The 23,024-nt window shown below is 38.6% G+C and overlaps 1 protein-coding gene across 5 annotated transcripts in view; it reads left to right on the top strand.

Annotated features, from left to right (window-relative positions):
* The first annotated feature begins 4,280 nt into the window (after nucleotides 1-4,280).
* NPEPPS (aminopeptidase puromycin sensitive) overlaps nucleotides 4,281-23,024 on the top strand; it is a 110,005-nt gene continuing 91,261 nt past the window's right edge. The window contains exons 1-3 of one of the 5 annotated variants that reach the window (XM_061391554.1): nucleotides 4,341-4,402; nucleotides 10,213-10,384; nucleotides 18,094-18,178. In XM_061391554.1, coding sequence (XP_061247538.1) covers nucleotides 4,341-4,402; nucleotides 10,213-10,384; nucleotides 18,094-18,178 — 319 coding nt within the window. Of the gene's footprint in view, nucleotides 4,403-9,888; nucleotides 10,385-18,091; nucleotides 18,179-20,366; nucleotides 20,500-23,024 lie in introns of those variants that run through there. The other 4 variants (XM_061391550.1, XM_061391549.1, XM_061391552.1 and 1 more) reach the window with 4 other exon arrangements.

Raw genomic sequence — 23,024 nt, 5'->3', positions numbered from 1 at the left:
CCAACCAGTCCATTCTGAAGGAGATCAGCCCTGGGATTTCTTTGGAAGGAATGATGCTAAAGCTGAAACTCCAGTACTTTGGCCACCTCATGCGAAGAGTTGACTCATTGGAAAAGACTCTGATGCTGGGAGGGATTGGGGGCAGGAGGAGAAGGGGACGACAGAGGATGAGATGGCTGGATGGCATCACTGACTCGATGGACGTGAGTCTGGGTGAACGTGAGTTGGTGATGGACAGGGAGGCCTGGCGTGCTGCGATTCATGGGGTCGCAAAGAGTCCGACACGACTGAGCGACTGATCTGATCTGATCTGATGAAATATCTAAAACATATTTGTACTAAAAAACAACTTTAAAAACGTATTTTTTATCTGAAGATCAAATTTAAATAGCCGTCCTGTACTTTATCTGGCAATCCTAGTATTTGGGAAAGCTACTTGGCCTACTCCACAGAACAGGAGCCCTCCCTTGCCCCCTGCCACCCCCCACCCATGCCTGCCAATCTGGCTGATGAGAATGTACCTTGAGGGTTATTGCATGGAATTACAAGGTTAGCAACACTCATGTTGGGGCTTATCCGGGGGCTCAGCAGTAAAGAATTCACTTGCAATTCTGCAGGAGATGCAGGTTTGATCCTTGGGTTGTGAAGATCCCCTGGAGATGGAAATGACAACCCACTCCAGTATTCTTGCCTGGGAAATCTCATGAACAGAGGAACCTGGAGGGCTAGAGTCCATGGAGTTGCACGGAGTCAGACATGACTTAGTGACCAAAAAACAACAATGGTCATGATAAAAGAAAAAGAACTGAACCTTTCTTCTGCTCCACAGATTCCCACACTCACACAAAAAATACTGTGAAAAACATTTAAATGTGTCCCTATTATTTAGAGTGGTAATGGGTTAGTTATACTAAGTAAAGAGTATACTTCAGTTGGATCTCTAGAGTTTGTTTGTATAGGGGCTGAGAGCCTAGGATTAACCATATGGATTTATGAACCTAGAGAACTTGTTTCTCTTGTTAGGTTTGCTAGTCCTGAGGAATGAACAGACCTGATTTGTAAAGCACCTGGAAGACTTCAAATTTGCTGCATGAAAATATTTTTTTTCTAATGAGATTATCCCCCCTCACCTCTTTCACTAAAGGATTCCTGGCATTGTTCTACTTTATAGGACTTGTTACTATGGCAGATCTCCCTCTGTCAGGTCTCACCCTGTTTAATGGAGGCTGGAGTACCAGTACTCCAGAGGCAGGCTGAAAACAGCAACATTGTTCTGAGTCTGCTTTGAATGCTCATGGAGGGAGCATTCTTCTTAGCATTAGCTGATGCTCCATGGTGTGGGATTCTGTTACCTTCATTTGAGCTGTGAGCTGCCTGGTTATTCTAGCAATCAGATCTTTCTGTCTCCTTCCTATTACCTGGCCTTGACACCAGCTATCATGTGCCCTCTTAATCTTGACTCCCAGGCCCACAATTCTTCTTTCATTTTCTTTAAACTCAAATGCCAGAATTTTGGAATTTTTAGGACATTTACATGGTTATGACAACAGCCATGGAGAATATTTGAAAACAGGACTGTCCAGTTAAATCTAGGACATGTAGTTAGTCCTTCTAATATTTCAGCACTTGTCCTCTGACAGTTACCTATGATGGCATGGATATTTTGAAAGGAGACAGGACCGAGAATCAGAAATTCTCTTCATGGCTTTTTTTTGCAGTTAATTTGGGGCAAATTTCTCCCCCAAATTAACTGCAAAAATCTATCTCTGTAACTTTCTGATCCTTTTTATTTGAAATCCCTTATAAAAATAATAAAAAAAGAACAAAGCAAAAGGAACTTATTTTCAATTTACTGTGCCTATCCTTTAAGTTTGAATCCTAGTGTTTGTAATACAGCATATTGGGCTTCTCTGTCCCTTTACCATGAGGGTGGGAAAAGCCAGAGAAAACTAAGATTTTAAAGATTTTACCATTTAGTTTTAATTTCTTGTTTAGGAGTATAAAACAAGTGTCAGCTTTCAGGACTGCAATTTGTAAACTTCAAGTCTGAACCCAACCTGGACAGAACTGCAGTATTCTAACTCCCAGAAAAAATAAAAGGGGCTTATAAACCAAAGAAAGTGATTTACCCTGTCAAACAGTAAGAATAGCACTATCGGTAAAATAGCAACTCCTTTTCCTCTCCTCTACCTTTTCTTTTTTTTCCCTCCTCTACCTTTTCAACTCCTTTGATCCTGTCAGCCTCCCCTCTACATGATAGCCTTTTAAACTGAGATAAGATAGTAATGAATCACTTTATTAAAAGTACATAGGGCCAAACAAAGATGTCATATTTTGGCATCACTTGGCACTGAGACATATCAGAACAGGACAGAGAGTTCAGGGCTTCCTGATGTAGAGTTCCTAAGATTGTTTTCCTACTAAGTAGCTAATCTAGGTTTGGGGCAAAAAAAAAAAAAAATATATATATATATATATATATACACACACACACACACACACACACATTGTTCCCAGGACTTCCCTGGTGGTCCAGCAGTTAAGAATCCACCTTGCACTGCAGGGAACTTCAGTCTCTGGTTGGGGAACTAAGATCCCACATGCTAGGGAGCAATTAAGCCTACAACCTGATGCAGTCAAATAAATAAATAAATATATATATATATATATATCTTGAATGTCTGAATTGTGCCTTTTTGCCTAAAGAGTTTTGTCTTTTTTTTTTTTTTGGCCTGCCCTAATTTCTGATGTCAGGTCCCCAGGGTATCTGTGCTCTGCCTCCTTCTCAGTGAATGTATATTTTATACAGTGTGATCGCACTTTGAACTAAAATAGACCGTATCTAGAAATCTGCTGGTATGGCTTCCCAAGGACTAAAGAATATGAATAGTCTGAATTGCTTTTTGTTTCTGTGGCTTCTTCTTGAGTCAATCCACAATACAGAGATGATACCCTCTAAATTTTATTTTGGAAAAAACAGGCACCAGATCTCAAAGGCTAGCCTCCATATTCCAAGACTATTTTCCTAGAATAAAGCAGAACATCTGCAAATGAAAGGGGACTAGATGCCTACCTTTCAATCTCTCTTCCCCTCTGGCATTATTATCTTATTCATTTTTTATTGAGAACAAGATAACTTTCAGTTCAGTCCTGTGCATAAGCAGACCACAAGCTAATTACTAGCTCCCCCTACACTTTTTAAGTGTTTATTTATCTTGACTCCAATGCAAATTCTGTAGGGAGCCTGGCAGCAGCAGATTTTCATCCTGTTATTTAAGATATGGCTAAAATTTCAAAGGCAGGTTGGCAGGCCTTAGTATTTTGAGTGTCTTTTCTTCACCCCACCCTTAACCTAGGGTTAGACATGGGTGAGATTATTCTCTTTGAGGTAAGGGGTCAAGACTTAAGGGAGGACTAATTCTGATGTAAATTATTCTTGTCAGGGATTTAAAAAACAAATAGAAATAGAGCCAAGGGTGGAGAAACTGAGGCTATGGTGACTGTTGCTAAGTTGCTAAGACAATGCTCTTGGCTACTTCACTGGTCTAGTTCAATCTGAGCCCTCACTTATTTCTTTGGGATTTGAAGTCAAGGCAACACCATTGCTAAGTTAATTCTAACATGCCAGCTCCAGAAGGACACTGTAACCTTTAAAGACATATGATTTCAAGGGAAATGTAGCAGCATTCCAGGGGCCCACGCATTAGACACAGATATATGCATTCTTCCCTGCAGCAGAGGGCGTTGGCCTTATTTTCTAATTCATGTTCTGCAAGAGCCTGGTGACTGACCCTTCATGAGAGGACAGGGCCAAACAGGCTCATCTCAACTTGAAGATCATCAACAAAGGGCATGCGTTTAGTCATAGAGTTGCCCAGTCACTTGGGATTGGTAAATAATCCTGGACTGGTGTTAGTGAAAAAGGACGCAGAAGTACTCGGAAAGGAAAAAAAAAAAGAGGAGAGGCGCTAGAAAGGAAGACAGGTGGAGGTGGAAATGCATGACTTTTTCAACTTCCTGATGGAAAGATACCAAGAGAAATAAAATTCTTTCCAACTCTGAGGGCCTTTCTTTGGCCATATTTGGATGTATATAATGTCATATTGCCATCCTCAAATAAATAAAGGAATGAATACATACAGACACACATACATATATCACCTGTTACGTATCGTTATTATCCACATTTTAAATAAAGCATATGGAATTAATCTACTTCTCTTTAATGAAGAACACAGGATAGGTAGGCAACATTCTATCTACTCCCCAACGGTCATTCCAACAGCCATTTTAAGTTACAGAAAAGAGTGAAGGCTGGGATCTCATGGCATCAGCTACCTATGGATTGCTCTCCAACTTTTTGTTTCCCTGGTTTTTGGAACCCCTTCACCATCTTCCGCAGGTAAGACTCTCCTTAGTGGAACTAGAGTTACAAGTTCAAAACTGATATTGAAGCCTATAATTTCTAAGTCAGTGAAACTAAATGGTTACAATAATGATTTACTTTCATGTAATGTGGGGAATATTTTGGATCCATAACCCAGTTCCTTCATATTCTCTTTGCTGTGAAACATCTTCAATGACTTACATTTGCCCTATATAGTTGACCCTTGAACAGCATAGAGATTAGGGGCGCTGACTACTCCCTCCTGTCAAAAAAATCTGTCTCTTAATATAACTTTATAGTCAGTCCCCTGCATCTGAGGATTCAACTACAGATCATGTAGTCGTATAGTTTGTATTAAATGAAAAAAAAAAAAAAAACCCAAATATAAGTGGACTGCTGCTGCTGCTGCTGCTAAGTCACTTCAGTCGTGTCCGACTCTGTGCGACCCCATAGACGGCAACCCACCAGGCTCCCCCGTCCCTGGGATTCTCCAGGCAAGAACACTGGAGTGGACTAGCATAGTTCAAACTTGGGTTGTCCAGTTAGGTGCCAACTGTATATCCTTTTACTCCAACTGGTGCTATGAAGATCATTCTGATATTAAGAACATGACATTTTTTTTTTAGAAATTCTCAAACCACAAGTGAATATAATATACTTTGAGAAAAGTATATTATACTTTTTGAAATATATATAAGAAATTATATATTTCTTTGAGAAAAGTATACATTATGCACTTATCTGCTTTAAGGCCATTATTATCAGTTAAAGAGAGAAGCCAAGAAATCTGTGGGAAGTGCTGCTAATGACCTTGAGATATATTGCCTTTTCCATTCTTTCTGAAGCCCCATTGGAAGGAAATTAATTTCTGAGAGCCTTAAACTTCATTTAAGTTATCCCAAAGAAGACTGTCTGGAACATATGTCAGATCCTTAGTCTTTTTATGGGAACTATATGCTATCTTCCATTCCTCTATCCCAGGAGGCCTGGGTTCAGTCTTGACTTGCTGCATTGGAACCTCTGGGTCATGGGACTAGGGATGGGGCCAAGTAAGTTTCTCCCCTTTATCCTCAGCAGGGTCACAATTACTGTTGCCATGAAGTCCATTAGCCCTGGTAGGTTTTTTGTTTTGCTTTTCAAAAATTCCTGTGATTTTATAAAAGAAGGTTGCCTCTAACCTTAGGTTCACATAGTTTCTCTATGAAGCACACAACACAAAGGGTTTTTTTTTACCCTTCAATACAAAGGGTAAAGTATTATCTCTTGGTCAACTGGTTAGTCAGGTCAATAACAATTGAGATGTACTTTGTGCAGGGCTCAGTCCTGACAGTTACAGGAGAAGAAGTCAAGCTCTTGCGTCTTACATCTCAAAAAGATATGTATATAAGACAAATTAAAATGACAGAACAAGTACAAATAAGTCAGCAAAAGCCAGTATGTGAGAGATGATGGGAAATGGGTTACAGCTGGGTGGAGTCAGTCAATGAGGACTTTCTGGAAGAGGTGAGTTTTGAAGGAAGGGAGGGGCATGGGTTTGCCAAGAAGGATGAGGAGGTCTTTCCAAGCAATAATGCATGAGCAGTGGTAAAGAAGAGATAGTGAGCAAGCTCTAAGAACCAGGTTAGCTTGCTAAGACTGGAGAATCTGTGTTAAAGGGTAAAGAGAAACAAGTCTGAGAAAATGGTAACGACAGCTCATGGAGAGCCTTAAATGGTTATATATTAAATTTGCTTTAACAGAAAAAGGGAGCCTCATGGGTTCTTGCATAATGAAAATAAAGAAGTTCAGGTACAGATCAGTTGCTCAGTTGTGTCTGACTCTTTGTGACCCCATGGACTGCAGCACGCCAGGCTTCCCTGTCCATCACCAACTCCCAGAGCTTGCTCAAACTCATGTTCATTGAATTGGTGATGCCATCCAATTATCTCATCCTCTGTTGTCCCCTTCTCATGCCTTTGATTTTTCCCAGCATCAGGGTCTTTTCCAGTGAGTCAGCTCTTCCCATCAGGTGGCCAAAGTATTGGAGATTCAGCTTCTGCATCAGTCCTTCCAATGAATATTCAGAACTGATTTCCTTTAGGATTGACTGGTTTGATCTTAAAGTCCAAGGGACTCTCAAGAGTCTCATCCAACACCACCGTTCAAAAGCATCAATTCTTCAGCGCTCAGCTTTCTTTATGGTCCTACTGTCACATTCATATATGACTATGGAAAATCCACAGCTTTAACTAGATGGACCTTGGGCTGTAATGTCCCTGCTTTTTAATATGCTGTCTAGGTTTGTCATAGCTTTTCTTCCAAGAAGCAAGTGTCTTTTAAATTCATGGCGGCAGTCACCATCTGCAGTGATTTTGGAGCTCAAGAAAACAGTCTGTCACTGTTACCATTGTTTCCCCATCTATTTCCCATGAAGTGATGGGACCGGATGCCATGATCTTCGTTTTTTGAGTGTTGAGTTTTAAGCCAGCTTTTTCACTCGCCTCTTTCACTTTCATCAAGGGGCTCTTTAGTTCCTCTTCACTTTCTGCCATAAGGGTGGCGTCTGATAGCTGAGGTTATTGATATTTCTCTCAGCAATCTTGATTCCAGCTTGTGCTTCATCCAGCCCAGCATTTCAAATGATGTACTCTGCATATAAGTTAAATAATCAGGGTGACAATACACAGCCTTGATGTACTCCTTTCCCAATTTAGAACCAGTCCATTGTTCCATGTCCAGTTCTAACTGTTGCTTCTTGACATATATACAGATTTCTCAGGAGGCAGGTAAGGTGGTCTGGTATTCCCATCTCTTGAAGAATTTTCCAGTTTGTTGTGATCCACACAGTCAAAGGCTTTAGTGTAGTCAATGAAGCAGAAGTTTTTCTGGAATTTTCTTGGTTTTTCTATGATCCAACGGATGTTGGCAATCTGATCTCTGGTTCCTCTGCCTTTGCTAAACCCAGCTTGAACATCTGGAATTTCTTGGTTCACATTCTATTGAAGCTTAGCTTGGAGAATTTTGAGCTAAGCTAGCTCAAAATTACTTTGCTAGAGTGTGAGATGGGAGAAGGCAATGGCACCCCACTCCAGTACTCTTACCTGGAAAATCCCATGGACAGAGGAGCCTGGTAGGCAGCAGTCCATGGAGTCCCACAGAGTCGGACACGACTGAGCGACTTCACTTTCACTTTTCACTTTCATGCATTGGAGAAGGAAATGGCAACCCACTCTAGTGTTCTTGCCTGGAGAATCCCAGGGACGGGGAAGCCTGGTGGGCTGCTGTCTATGGGGTCGCACAGAGTCAGACACGACTGAAGTGACTTAGCAGCAGCAGAGTGTGAGATGAGTGCTATTGTGTGGTAGTTTGAACATTCTTTGGCATTGCCTTTCTTTGGGATTGGAATGAAAACTGATCTTTTCCAGTCCTGTGGCCACTGATGAGTTTTCTAAATTTGCTGGCATATTCAGTGCAGCACTTGAAAAGCATCATCTTTTAGGATTTGAAATAGCTCAGCTGGAATTTCATCACCTCTGCTAGCTTTGCTCATAGTGATGCTTCCTAAGGCCCACTTGACTTTGCACCCTAGGATGTCTGGCTCTAGGTGAGTGATTACACCATTGTGGTTATCTGGGTAATTAAGATCTTTTTTGTATAGTTCTGAAGAATTAGGAAATAGGGAAGCTGCAACAAAATTTTCCAGGAGGGAAAAAAAATGGCTGAGTCTTAATGCCAGCTCTGCCATTTACTAGCTGTACAACCTTGGGCAAGTCTCTAAATCTCTGTGTGTCTGTTTTCTCATCTGTAAAATGGGGATAATGGTGTTGACCTAAAAGAATTGTTGAATGGATTAAATGAATTAGTACATGTAAAGTGTTTAGTAAGCACTCAATACATTATTATTAGATTAACAAATTATATTAGAATTATTAGTTTATGACCAAAAATGGTCACAGAAATGCATCCATGCAACAAAAGGCCCCATCTCACATCTTAGTTCGAAAGGACTGCAGCTTTTCAGTCTGTCTTAAAAGGTTTGTAGGATTCAGAGGATAGCAGGACAGGCCTAGAGTCCAAGATGGTGCTGATCAATATATTGATAATAGCTACTAGTCACATGTGACTGTTAAGCACTCAGAATGTGCCAAGTCAGAATTGAGATGTACTGTAAATGTAAAATATACACTGGATTTCAAACTCTTATTTTGGAAAAAAAGTTGCATATATACACATATATATACTATATGCATATATATATATATATATATATATATATTTGGCCGTGAAGCTTGTGGGATCTCAGTTTTCTCCAATCAGGATTGAATCTAGGCCATGGCAGTGAAAGGAATCCTAACCATCAGGCCACCATGGAACTCTTTCATTAATATTTTTTATTGGTTACATGCTGAAATGATAATATTTTGCATATACTGGGTTAAATAAGATGTATCAATTTCACCTTTTTCCTGTTTTTGATGTGGCTATTAGAAAATTTAAAGTTAGCCAGATTGCATTATATTTCTATTGGACAATGCTGGTTCAGTACAGCCTTCAGCACTGAGTTTTGACAAGGGGTGCTATATAAGAAGGTTTTATAAAGGAACATGGGGATAGATAAAATCTCCTCATCCTTGACACTTTAAAACATCTAAATATATACACATTTATGTATAATATATATTAAAAAATATATGCCTCAATGAGATGGCTATAAAACTGAGGGAGCCACAGCTAATTTACCTTTAAAGAGGCCACAATTGGTAAAAGGTCTTTATGACTATAATTTTTTTGGCGCACTGCAGGGCTTGTGGCATCTCAGTTCCTCCACCACGGATAGAACCCAGACTCTGTGAGGGCACAGAGTCCTAACCACTGGACGGTCAGGGAATTCCCAGGTCTTTTTTTTTTTTTTTTTAAGTAGAAACAAAGATGAAAGCAGAAAAAAAGTGAAACATATCTTACTTTTTAACATGAAATCATGAAAACAAAACTTCTAACTTTTGAAAGCACTTGCCCAAAGGTCCAAATCTTACTGATTTTAGTAACCTGGATTATTAAAAGATTTTCTGACAAAATTTTTCATATCATCCCTTGAAGTTACACTGAAAATAACAAGAATAATTACGGCCAAAGAGACTCCAGTCAGGGCTTTCTGTTGATCTGGAGCTAAAAATCTAGGCTGGGATTTTGCTCTAAATTGGTATTTTAACATTTTGGACTGACCAACTGCATAGGTTTCTACTCCAAAGACAGGCCGGGGGGTGGAGATTGGGGTGGTGAAGGGAATGTGGGGGGCCGTGGGGGTGTGATAAGGGAGCCCTCACACCTTTTCTCTGCTTCTCAAACCCTTCCGGGCTTCTTCCGGCTCCGGGAGCAGTCCGCTGTCCGCGACGGCGCGGACAGGTGCAGCGCCAGCAGCCCCCTCCCGCCTCCAAGGCTCGCTCGCTAACCCGCATCCTCCCGCCCAGCCGGCCGCGCCCTCGCCGCTCCTTCCCCTGCCTCGGCGCGTGCGCGCACATCGGCGGAGGCGCGCCCGCCCCGCGGGGCCGCGCACGCAGCTGCCGCCGCCACCGCCTTCCCTCCCCGCTGGCCCTCCTCCCCTTCCCTCCCCTCCGCCCCCTTCCCCGTAGGCAGCCGGCCCGCCAGCCCGCCCGCCCGCACTGCCTCCCTGCTGGCCCCTGGCGCTCGGGCTGGGTCTCTCCCCCGCCCCCAGACTCCCCCGGTCGCTCTCCTCAGGCGGTCGCCGGCGCTCGGTGGATGTGGCTGGCAGCCGCCGCCCCCTCCCTTGCTCGCCGCCTGCTCTTCCTCGGCCCTCCGCCTCCTCCCCTCCTCCTTCTCCTCCTCAGCCGCTCCTCTCGCCGCCGCCGCCGCCTCCACAGCCTGGGCCTCGCCGCGATGCCGGAGAAGAGGCCCTTCGAGCGGCTGCCTGCCGACGTCTCCCCCATCAACTACAGCCTCTGCCTCAAGCCCGACTTGCTGGACTTCACCTTCGAGGGCAAGCTGGAGGCCTCCGCCCAGGTACGGCGACCCTCGGGCGCCGGGGGCGAGCTGCCGGGCAAGCAGTTAGGCCGCGCCCGCGGGCTGGGCTGGGGGCCCGACCTGGCGGGCGGGCCTGGGCGCTGCGGACCTGGGGCTGGGGAGGCCGGCTCGGGGACGGGCGCGCCCCTCTGGGGCGGCCGCTGGGTGCCCGGTCTATGTGCTCTGCCCTGCTGGGCTGGGGCCCGGGCCGCGCGCCTCTGGGGCCAGCACACCTGTGTGGGGCCTCCCCCAGACCCTGGCCCTTCTGGGCTTGGTCGTGGTCTGGGAGAGGCTGGAGGGTGTTGGGGAGGCCAGAGGGGTCATCGGAGTCCATGCTCAGCCTTTTCCGTCGTTCTCCCTACGCTCCACGGAGGACACTTTGGAAGGGGCAGTCATCTGGGACTCCGGCTGCCGCGCGTTAAGAGAGGAGGGGATTCTAGAAGGGGGAAGAGAGTGAGAAGGGGAATGTTAATCCCGTGCAGCCTAGCTGAGTTCTCCCCGCCTGCTCCGGCCCAGGGGCAGGGTTTCTAAGATGATCCGCCCCCTCCCCCTTCCCCTCTAGTGACAGTGCAGCAGTGACTTTGTTCTCTCCTAACCTCTAGAGAAGCTGAAGGAGGACCCTCGTCTCCGCTTTTCCTCTCATCTTCTGGCTTTGCAGCCTTTGAAGCAGGTGGATTTATTGCTACAGCGATGGTTGCTTAGCAGTACCCTCCTCTGAAAGAAGCCATTAGTTTTAGTATACCACTGGTGAAAATATTCCATTACTCTTCATTGCAGTTTTTGGTGAATCATGCTCCCCCGCCCCTCCCCCCGCAGATTATCTAAAGTATTGTTTGATTTTGGAGATCGTTAGTATTGATGCCCTACAAAGGTCAGGAACAATAGACATTTGTGATACCGTGTTATGTGATGTATTATGTGAAGTTCCTGATGAAAAATGGGAACTGTTTACTAGTACCTTTAAATATCTTGTTGTAACGATAGCTTTAAATGTCTTGTTACCTTGAAAAAGAATGATGATAAATATATTTTGTTTCATTTCTTTTCCTACTGCAGTTAGGGGGAAAAATCAGTAGGCCTCAATCTTAAAGAACAGGGTGTATGTAGCAATGAAATAAAAGAAATGTAGACTAGCATAGCGTTGGAATGAATTGAAAGTTGGCAGTTGTATTTGAAAGCCGAGTACTCAGGTTGAAAATGTGTCTAAAAGTGTAGAATTAAAAAGTATACTGTCAGATTTGGGGTGCTTGTAGGAAAGCATGAGGGCTCTGCATCTAAAGACGAAACTTACCCCTGTGAAAGTCAGGTGATTAAAAAATTTTCCGTTGAGAATATGAATCAGAAAGAGTGCACCCTGGGTCTAAATTAGGATTTGAGAGGGTTATTTGGGAGACTGTTTGTTTGAGCCAAGTGACTATAGAATGTTTGATATATATTGGCTGGGGGCAGATGGGAGGGAGTGTAAACAGTAGTGTGTCTTGTGACTTGGCAGACCTGCGGGAAGAAGGACCTAGCAATGAATGAGTTCGCATTATGTCAAAAGGCTAACATTGAAAAAATCATTTTTTTTTAACTCCATAGTTGTTTTACCCCATAATGGATTCATAATTTTGAGAAGTATACCCTAATAGGTTCGTAATTTTGAGAGGTATACCCCATAATGGGTTCATGATTTTGAGAGGTATAGGGAAAATTTTCAGAAAAAAATTGCTAATAAAGGTTTTATTTAAGTGTTAGGGTAGAACAGCAAGCAGTGACATGCTTATCCGTTTTCTACTTGGCCCATTTTCTACTTGGCTTTTTGAAAGAAATGAGAAATATATGGCAGGCTGGTTCGGGACACTGAGGGAGCACATGGTAATGTACAAGGTATTAGCAGGGACTTGTTAATCTGATACAAGGAAGAAAACAGGTTTTATTAAAGGAAGAATGGACTTTTTAATTGTACACATTGCCGCTTTTGAAAATGTAAAGAGGAGTTAACATTAGTAAAAAGTTAACAGTTGTTAGCATATATTGATGTTTTTGAAATAGATTGGAGCAGTAAGTTTAACCTGTGGGATTAGGTGGTATCTGATTGTGGAAGTCTAAAAATGTGGACACAATTATATCTCTGGAAGCCAAATTGATAACTGATATTGTGTCAGTCCCCTAACAGTTTGGAATTACATTGCACAAAGTATGCAAGTTGCTTGGTTGCTTTAGTTACAAAATTTTGTAATAAGCCCAGAGTATTTGTACAGGTTACATGTTAGAAATTTAGTGGATTTTTAACCAGGCCTGGGTGTGGACTCCTGGGGAAGATGAATTAGTCAGTATGCACTGATTTAAAAAGTAGTTGTCTTTTACATAAGTGTGTGTGGTCTAATTCAGCAGGTTTTGAAAATGTGTTATCATGGGCCTAGAAAAATGGGACATTCCCTTTCCCCTCGTTTTACATTAGGATATGTGAGAGGAATAGACTTTCATAGCTATTTCAAATTCTGACTCTCTTGCTTTGTAGGTAATTCATTTAAAAATAGATTACAAGTTTATGTGAGTGGTGACAGTTCCTGGTTATGAGTGTATAGTGCTTTATACAGTAATTGTGTTATGGAAATAGTTTACCTGTGCCAGAGAAATAGGAGTCAGGATATACTAAACAATCCCTGGCCTCTGCCAACAAAATATTCATGATGGAGATGACTAAATTGGCACTTTGAGGAGAGTTACAGATACAGTAGATTGTTTGGCAGACTGAAACTTGGCACCTAAATGGATGTTATTGTCAGCCCTGTGTTACAGAAGTTTCTGCCCAAATTTTGCAGATTTTCTATGCAGTCATTTTGGTAGGGTTTTTTTTTTTTTTTTTTTTTTTTTACTTTTAAAAAAGATAAAAGTAATCAATTTTGTCCAGCATTATGCTAGATCACTAAATGGTCTTAAAGTAAATTTGAAAGATTGGTCATAAGGAATTGAATTTGTTCAGATTTCTATTATGTTTCTTGAAATGTATCATTGAGGAAACCCCCGAGTATAAGAAAGTTTTGTTTGGTAAGTTTTATCCAGTATCAACTGGCAGTGAATTCTGCGGTGAGTTTTCCAGATAAATGAAGCTTACTCTTTGAGACACTCAGACTTTAAAAAATATTTACTGATTCTATGGAAATATTTACCTTTTTAAACTCTGTGATTGCTCGTATTCTAGGTTTTCTAAATACTGAAAAGCATTCTCAATATGTCACTGATACTTATAACCATAGATTACCCAGAACTATGTACTATAATTTATTAGTTTCATATTTGTTCTTTATAAAGTTTTTTTGTTTTTCTTATTCTCAGGTTATTACTTGCTGCTTACTGTGTGTTGTTGCTCCCTATTGTGCAATTTTTTCCCTGTTCTGTTTTACTAAATTTGATCTGAATAGCTCTAAGTAACCAAATAAACAAGCTTGTTTGAGCTTAAAATTTTTTTCTAAATGTGTTTGATGGATTCTCTTCTGAGTGAAAGGTATGAGCTTTATTGTATGGACTTTGTGTCATCACTTCTGGTTTCCATAAAGGCTTTATTTTTTTTTTTTAACTTCCTGGTTCTTGATAATTGATATTGTACAATGCAGCCTACATAAATGTGGTCTTGAATAGTAAATTATCAGTGAGACGTCTCTGAACTTTGCTACATAAATGAGACTGTTCTTACTGTAAAGTAAATCTTACTGTAATCTGTATGTGAGTCGGTGTCAAAGGACTGAGCCTTCAAATAGCTGTTTTGTTGTTAATTGAGATTAGTTCTCTAGATCTTGGAGATTCCATTTTGAACACCATACAAGTATGTAGTTCTCAGTTTATTTGGCCATTTGCAATCATTTTGATATTTTATTTTAAATTTAGAAATATTTTAAATACAGAGAAGTAACCTACCACTTAGATTTAGCAGATGTTAGTGCTTTGTCCCCTTTGTTTTAGACTTTAGATGTTTTTTGGAAAATAATATGTCACAGATACCACTAAAGTCCATTTCCATCTCTTCCCACCCTCACCCTGAGCGGTAAATTCTCTTTTTTGGTAGCTGTTACTTCTATGTATAATTTTAAAGTTTTATGGTATATAAACAATAAATAGTAATGTTCTGTATGTTTACTTGTTTGACTTTCTGCAGCTTGCTGTTTTTAGTGGCTCTTTTGTTAGAAAACTTGGCTCAATTTGTGTTTACTAATTATTTGCTCCTTATTGTCTTTAGAAATTATAGTACTGTTCCACAAAGGCAATGATTATTACAAAATTTTAATGATGAAATTGCTTGTTAGGCAAAATGAAACTTGTCAAGCTTCAGACTGACTGGTTTTTGGAATTGTCAGACTGGAAGTTTCCTTTTACTAAAATCTCAGGGTTTTAGCAATCAGGAAAAAACCCTTTTGAGTCTTAATAGTACACGTAAGGCGTGTTCCTGAGTGACTGTGGTAAAGACTCATTCAGGAAAAAAATTGTCTCAGATGGCTCCCTTTCTCTCTCTTAGGAAACTTCCATTGCAAAATTGTTACCAGTGGTCAAGTTGTCTCTTCAGTAGAAACGTTACTTAGGGTGGTTTGGTTTAGTTGAAATACAGTCTGTATGGGACCCCAAGAAGACTTAACTAGCCCTAGTTTGAATTAAAGAAAGAATACACTAATAACCCATTTATTCAGATGGAAAGGTTGGAAGTAAGTTTTTTATCAAAACAATTTATATGCCCACCTTTAACATTCTGCTTCTATTTTAAGCTTGGAAAGTGAAGATCTTAATGCTGAAATTCTTTTGATTTATTACTAGTTTTTTTTGTTTTTTTTTTAATTGAAGTATAGTTGACTTACATTATTACCTGTATTTTTGATAGTGGAACATACAAGCAGTATTCAGTAACATGATGATGTTAACCTGTGAGAAATCACTGAATCATCAGGTTAGAGCTCTTGTTGGTAAAGCATCAGAAAGATCAGTGTGATAGTTGAGTGCATTCTTAAGTCCTGGATGTTTTAAATTACATTCCTTGGATGATACATAAGAGTATGCTGATATCCAATATAATATATATGTGCTTTATAATACAGCACATTATTCTTAAGTTTGCTATCCTTTTGATTAAGTGCTTTGTAAACCATTAGGTGAATGCTGTTAGATGACATTCAGATTAATATCTTTATGAGTAGAGCACATTTAGTCTTGTTCTCTGTGCATGTGTCTGAATAATAACATCTATTAAAAGATTACCTTGTGTGAGGCACTAAGTGGTAAAAGAAATACTTTCTATGGATTATTCTGTTGTCTATAAAGTGCATTTCTAATATGAGACAGAATATACTGTCTGGTTTTTGAAATTTGAGTATTGCCTTCCAGAAATGGCAGTACTCTGGAAAAAAAATTAGTTGCTGTTCAACAAGCAGCTTAATTCATTAGTATAAACTGGTCGTGGTGTTTGTTGCTCAGTTGCTCAGTCGTGGCTGACTCTGTGCGACCCCACGGACTGCTGCACACCAGGCTTCCCTGTCCTTTCTACAAACTGGTGGGTTTTCTCTAAACCCAGGAGGAATTGGAATGTACTTGTAACTGGATGTTGTGTCCTGTGCCTTTCCAAAGTACAAACACTTTTCCTCAAAACGGTACAATAGTGAGATAAATGTCATTTGGCATATGTAGTGTAGTACAGGTATCTTGACATGGTAGATTAATTGCTTGGCTACCATTAAATTCATTGTAGATGTTGATGGATGAAAATAAAAGTTGCCTAGGTAAAGATTAAGACATGTAACTAAACCACAGTTGTTATTCTGTATGCTAACTTCAAACCCTGGAAAGTTTTTTATTCATTTTACCCTTTGGTGCATATGCTAGAAAATGCTTTATTCCTGTGTTTCTGAAAAAATTTTTTAAAGTCAGTTTGTGAAAAGGCAAAGTTGTTTTTTTCTTTTTGTTTAAATGTAGTGCTATAAACAGTTGGGACTAAAAGTTTTAGTGTTGTTTAGATGTGTTCTGGCAAAATAAACAGTGTGAAGAAAGGAATATTACCACTTACAAAATTAAAAAACTGTTCACTGAATGGTATTTTTGTTTAGAAACAGGAAGATTTATGAGAAGATTTTGTTTTTTATAAGCCAAAATAGTTTCTCTTTATATGTTAGAGACTTTGACAATCTGTTATAAGTTTAATAACATACTGTCTATAATTTAGGCCAGGTAATTTTAATTTAATATTAATCATATGTATGTATTGGTTCCTAATAAAATAATTACTCTTAGGTAGGTTTTTCATACAGATTTTATATTACTCTGTTTCTTTACTTAGTGTTGTGGTCTGTTCAGTGACCTCAAGGCACTGTTGGCTACAGTTGGTTTTGTTTGATCTACACAGTGTTTTTAAAGAATCTGAATTAATTGTCATTAGTTAAAAGTTGGGAGATTGCACGTAAAATTTGTATTTGTGGCTTTTTAAAATGGAAAGATCTGTCAACATTGTTTGTTTTTTTTTCCCCGTATTTACCAATAATTGGTTGGCTCCAGGAAATGTATACTTCCTCCTTCCTTTGCACATAGCTTTCCTTTATGCATAGCCTTTACCTGGCCTACTGTACTCACCTGTTTCATTGGCCTCTGTGGGCATTTGTTTGTGATTTAGGACATCTGTGTTTTTGTTGTTTTAGATTTAGACTGTTGAAATGTCTGAAAATGAATTTGAACAATTATATAAAAACAAGGTTACAACCAAATTGGAAAATGAGCCGGGGTTATGAATAAGTTGCAGAGGAAAAACTTAAGGGCCAAAGAAGAAAGAAAATGAGAGAGGGAGGGAGGGAAGAAGGGAGGTGGGGGGGTGGTTGTAGAAGTTGGGGGGAGAGAGAGAGAGAAAGAAGAAACAAAAGAGATAACTAATGTTACTAGCGATCAGAAAAATTCTCGTTTAAACAACAATGGAATACAGTGCAAAGGTTATACACACTTTGATATCATTTGTATAAGATTAAAAACATTGCTGTTCTTTATATAACTAACAAAAGTACTAAACATATATGAGAAAGATATACATTAGCTTAGGATAGTGGTTATCTCTAAGGAATGAGGAAGAGAGGAAGGGGCATTCTTTGTACCTATATTTTACTTTTTTGGATCTAAGTCAAATAAGACAAAGCTGTAAAAGTTTATTTAATCTTGGTGGTGAGTCATTAGTGTCTGTTACATTCAAGATGTTTCTTTGGGAAAATAAAAAATTTAAAGAGTGTTTTATGAAGTTTTGACATAGTTTACGATACCAGATTTCTTCCTCTATTTTTACAAAAAGAGCGTACACTCATGATGGGTATGATATGCAGGTTGAGATACATAATTATTTGCAACATGTAAGAAAGGTTTCCTAATTAAAATTTTTTTGAAATTAAAAAATTTAAGTTGTTTTAAATCAAGGTTTAAGTGGGGGGGGAAAAAGGCTTTTATTTAGCTCGTTGGTCAGATACTTGAATTCTGTGAAATACCTAAGTATTTATTATTGCTTTGAATATTACCACAAAAATGTGAATTGCTTTGGATATTTAGAACTAGTCATTTATTTCTACCATTGTTGCATAAATACTTAGTTTAGGTTTTAGTCATGTCTGGATTTTTTAAAAAATTGCCTATGACATATATTAGGCCAAGATGAAGATGTACATATTAATAATCTAGGCTATTTCTGACACTGCTGACTTTTTTTTTTGCCATCTTAGGTGAGGCAGGCAACCAATCAGATTGTGATGAATTGTGCTGATATTGACATTATTACAGCTTCATATGTACCAGAAGGAGATGAAGGTAAGCGCTGTTTTCCCTTTTAGTTTGCTGTCTCCATGTTTGTGTATAATATGTACTTTTGTGTGTGCTTTGGTGTGTGTGTGTGTGTTTAATACATACACTTCAGATTAAGATATCAATGTTTGTTACCTTCAAAATAGGAAAATTCTTTAGATGGTTATAGGAGATATTTGAATAATATGAAATAAAGAAAATGTCACAATTTTATTTCTACTTCAAACATTAAGTTATTTTGTGACCCTAGGCAGATCACATTTTCATGAGTGTAAAATAAATATAATACCATTCACATAGATCTGAAGAGTTATTTTGAAAAATTAAATACTTTGAACATGAAAAGTTTCTCAAGCAGACTAGTTTATACGTGAGTTTCTTAGTGTTTTTTTTAATTCTCTTAAACAATAGATTAAAATTGAGATAGTGTTACTCATAATTGGGAGAAAATATTTGCTTTATGAGATCTAATGTGAAGGTTAGAAACTAAATGATGGAGTTAGTTATAGAGGAAGAAAATGTTGAAAAGAAACATAGCATAGAATGTGTGGGAACTTAGCATCTTTAACAAAGAAATATTTTAGATCTTGTAATTACAATAAGAATTAAACTTAATAATCCATTTCTGCCTGAATTCTTATTCCACATAAACTGCTTTTGAAAAAGTTACCAAGTTTGTCATGAACTCACAAGTGTATCAGTTTTGGATCTGGATTGCGCTTTACTTTTGACTTGACATTCCCTGTTAAAATGGCTTATTGGTTAGTCTTTGCTACTCAGACTTTGCCTCTTAGAAAATCTTCTCTTTCGTTATACATTGTTAGAAATTTGACCTTTTGATTTACATTCTGTATTGCTATTTCCCTTTTTCATAGTATACTGAAAATAAGCATACAAGTAACATTTTAAGGCCTGGCTATATGTGTCTCCTCAATTTTTCTTAAATTATCTTGTCTATAGAAAGATAAGATATGTATCAGTTGAGCATATTATTGCCAAGAAGTACTTAAGTTCAGTTGATTGTAAATGAGGTCAACTGCTGCCATTTTAAGTTAGAGGAACAGATCCTTCAAATGGACTTTGTTTGAGTGCCAACTTAAAAAAAAATCTTTGGTAAATGAAAGAGATTATTTAATTTCTTTAACGGAGGAAAAATGGAAGCACCTTAGGTAAGCATATCAAGGCAAGCTTTCTTTGTTGTAGGTAGAGAGCGTTTAAATTCAATGCAGGGTTTCAAAATGTTGTTAAGTTTAGCTAGATAGAACTAGCAACATAAATGTGTATCCTCCAGTTGGCCTAGTTTCAGCTCAGGTTTGTTTTTATCCTCCTCTACTAAAGTGGCAGGAAAAGAATTCAGAGAATTTAAATGTTTGAATATGTGTAACTGAATGTGCCAAGTGCATAAAGATCTGAATCTTAAGGAAGCAGTGTTAGTATTCTTAAGGAAAATTGATAGGCAATAGGATTTGGAGAGAGATTCATATAAAACATTAAATGTTTTTAGATACATAAAATATTTTCTTCAGAACTAGCTAAGGTACATTTCTCAACTCATAGCAGTAGTCATGTGTAAACCCACTTAATTTTAGAGTATAACAGAATAGGAAGTTCCATTAATTTGATACTTTAAGGAGACAGAAACAGATTTGGCCTTCCAGATATATACAAAGCTTAATTTTGCCCTTAGATATGGAAGTATTTCTTGATTTTTGTCTTATTGGGAGACTATAGCACTGTTTCTTTAGAAACTAGTAGTTATGAACTTGACTATCAGCTTCTTCCAGGGCTGTAAGCCGGTGGCAGGGTAATAAATGAGTCAATAGGAGAGATAGGATTTTTTAACCCAGCTAATCTTATCCAGTACCTATTAATATTTATGATTGCCTTCTGGAAGACGGCTTTACGTATCTGTAGCCAAAATCTTGGTGCTTTAAGGTAAAATCAGAAAATTATTTGAAGGCATGAAATTGTTGCTTCTGTGTGTAAATTTTTAATTGATGAAAAAGGCCATCTTGTGATATGTGCAGTAATCCAGATAGATCTATTGGCATGTCTTTTTAAACTAAGGCACTGCCTTTTAAACAGAAATAATTTATTTTAAAACCTATTTGAAATCTTACTTTGTAATTTTTAAAATGAGAAATCAGTAAGAAAAACGGCTGAAAACTGTTTTTTTACTGTTCTGCACTTCAAGGGTTGGTGAAATCATTAGCACTTAAGCCAGTGCAAGGAATGCACCTCCCTACACAGTGCAGGGATTAGTATTGTCATCAGCTTCTGCAAGAGAAATACGAAACTTTTGAGTGCCTGAACTCAGGTCCTGACAGGTAAATAGTCTTTTAATTTATCATTAATAGTTGATGCTTGGGCATAATCACATAGAGAATGATCACTTGAAAGTTTTGTACCAACTTTTCCCTTAGTATACTCTGTCAGGTATGTGTTTGTAGAATTAGCTATGTGAGAAAAAGCTTTTCCGTTGGTTACATATCACGCAAAGTTCTATTATATAGTTTCAGATCCACCAGCATCACTTTGGTTTAGCCATATAAAGCATGTAAATTTTAACACATTTATTCTTGAAGTAGAATTGTGTATTTCAGTATGACGCATATGTGCATGTGTATTTCATGAAAGGATAAAACAAACAGAAATATTGCCAAATATTAATTTTGAGTAAAACTATTCAAAAACAAGAAGGTTCCTCGCATTTGATTATAAGCTTTTATACAATTATTAGTAACCTTTATTCTTCCATACAATTATGTGTGGGTTAGTAAAAACATTAATATACCACTTTCTCTTTGTGATAGAATTGTTTATGGCATTGTTCTGAAAATACATACGTGACTAATTAAGTGCTAGCTCTCAAATCGGGAAGAGTGAAAGAAGGGAAGGTACCTTTTCCAGTACAAATGTACTAAAATATGATACCACTATTCATATGAAAATTTTTAAAGAAATCTGAATATAACTTTAGTTATACTAATAACAATATAGGGTAGGGCCTAAAACCAATTCATTCAACAAACTTGAATGAATTGGGCTGGATGTAGGAAGATAAGAAATCGGGGCAGAGGCTGAACCGAAGAGTCTATATCTCACATAAATATATTAACATTTTAAACAACTTTTCTGGCCAAACAGAACATTTTTGTGGGTCAGAATGCTGTTGATTTTGCAACCTCTGAAGAGGGATTTCAGGGAACTCTGGTGTGTTGTGCATATTCTTTATCACTTGGACATGAAGATAAGACTTGAGCATAGATGTATCATTAAAAAGAGGAAAATCCCTTATTAGATTCTTCTTGGTTCTTAATTGAAACTGATACAAATTATGTATAATATGCTATTACTATTAAATATGTTAAGCAAATAGTTTTAGTTTGCGATATGAGTTCCATGGTATGTATTTTTTAAAAATTCAAAATGTAACATAACATCTTTTTTTAGGTAGCTTTTAGAGTTTTTGAACACTAAAATGGCATTATTTTTGAGAACTTGTTTTTATTTTGTCTTTTTTTTATTTGGGGACTTCCGTTATAGCTCAGTTGGTAAAGAATCTGCCTGCAGTGCAGGAGGCCTGGGTTCAGTTCCTGGGTTGGGAAGATCCCCTGGAGAAGGAAATGACAACCTATTCCAGTATTCTTGCCTGGAGAATCCCATGGGCAGAGGAGACTGTCCATGGGGTCACAAGAGTCGGACCTGACTTAGCGACTAAACCACCACCACTTGTTTATTTGCTATTGTTTTTTCTGGACTGCACCACTCTACTTATGGGATCTTATTTTCCAAACCAGGATTGAACCTGGGCTCATGGCAGTGAAAGTGCCAAACCCTAGCCACTGGATAGCCAGGGAGCTCCCAAGTTTTGGAAATTTTGAACATAAAGTCTATTATGTGCTGTTACTCTTCTGAAGAATAGATAAATTATTGCATAAGCTTGCCATAGTGTCCAGGCTACATTAAGGAACCAAATATTTTCCTGGTTCTCTGGTAACTATCAGGGCAGCTTGTTTTCAGAATTAAATGTTGATTTTATTTTTTAAATTAAAAAGCTTTAGTTTTTAGAGTTTTAAATTTAGTGCAAAATTGATGAGGAAGTACAGAGATTTCTCTCGTACCCATACGTACAGCCTCTCCCACTATCAACATCCCAAACCAGAGTGGTACATTTGTTACAGTAAATGAGCCTACATTGATGTCATTCTCACCTAAAGTCCATAGTTTAGAGTTCACTCTTGCTGTTACACATTCCATGGGTTTTGACAAATATGTAATGACGTGTATCTGCCACTGCCATTATAGTATTGTACAGAATCTTTTCACTACTCTAAAAATCTTCCTGTGCTCTGCCTATTTACTTATCTTTCTCCCTGGCAACCACTAATCTTTTTGCCATAGTTTTGTCTTTGCCAGTTTGTCATTAGTTGGAGTCACACAGTATGTTGCCTTTTCAGGTTGGCTTTTTTCATATAGTAATAAGCATTTTTCCATGTCTTTTCATTGTTTGGTAGCGCCTTTCTTTTTATCTCTGAGTACTGTTCCCTTGTCTGTACATAAGTTTATTTATCCATTCACCTGCTGAAGGTCTTCTTGGTTGCTTCCAAGTTTTGACAGTTATGAATAAGGGTTCTTTCTGTAGAGGACATAAGATTTGAACTCCTTTCACTAGATACAAAGGAGCATGATTGCTGGATCCTATGATAAGAGTGTGTTTAGTTTTGTCAGAAATTGCCAAAATGTCCTCCAAAGGACTCTTATCATTTTGGATTCCAACCAGCAATAAATTAGAGTTCCTGTTGCTCCTCATACTCCCCAGCATTTGTTGTTGTGTTTTGGATTTTAGCTA

This window comes from Bos javanicus, chromosome 19, assembly GCF_032452875.1.
Source record: "Bos javanicus breed banteng chromosome 19, ARS-OSU_banteng_1.0, whole genome shotgun sequence".
Taxonomy (NCBI): Eukaryota; Metazoa; Chordata; class Mammalia; order Artiodactyla; family Bovidae; genus Bos; species Bos javanicus.
This window is presented reverse-complemented; position numbering and strand designations above follow the sequence as displayed.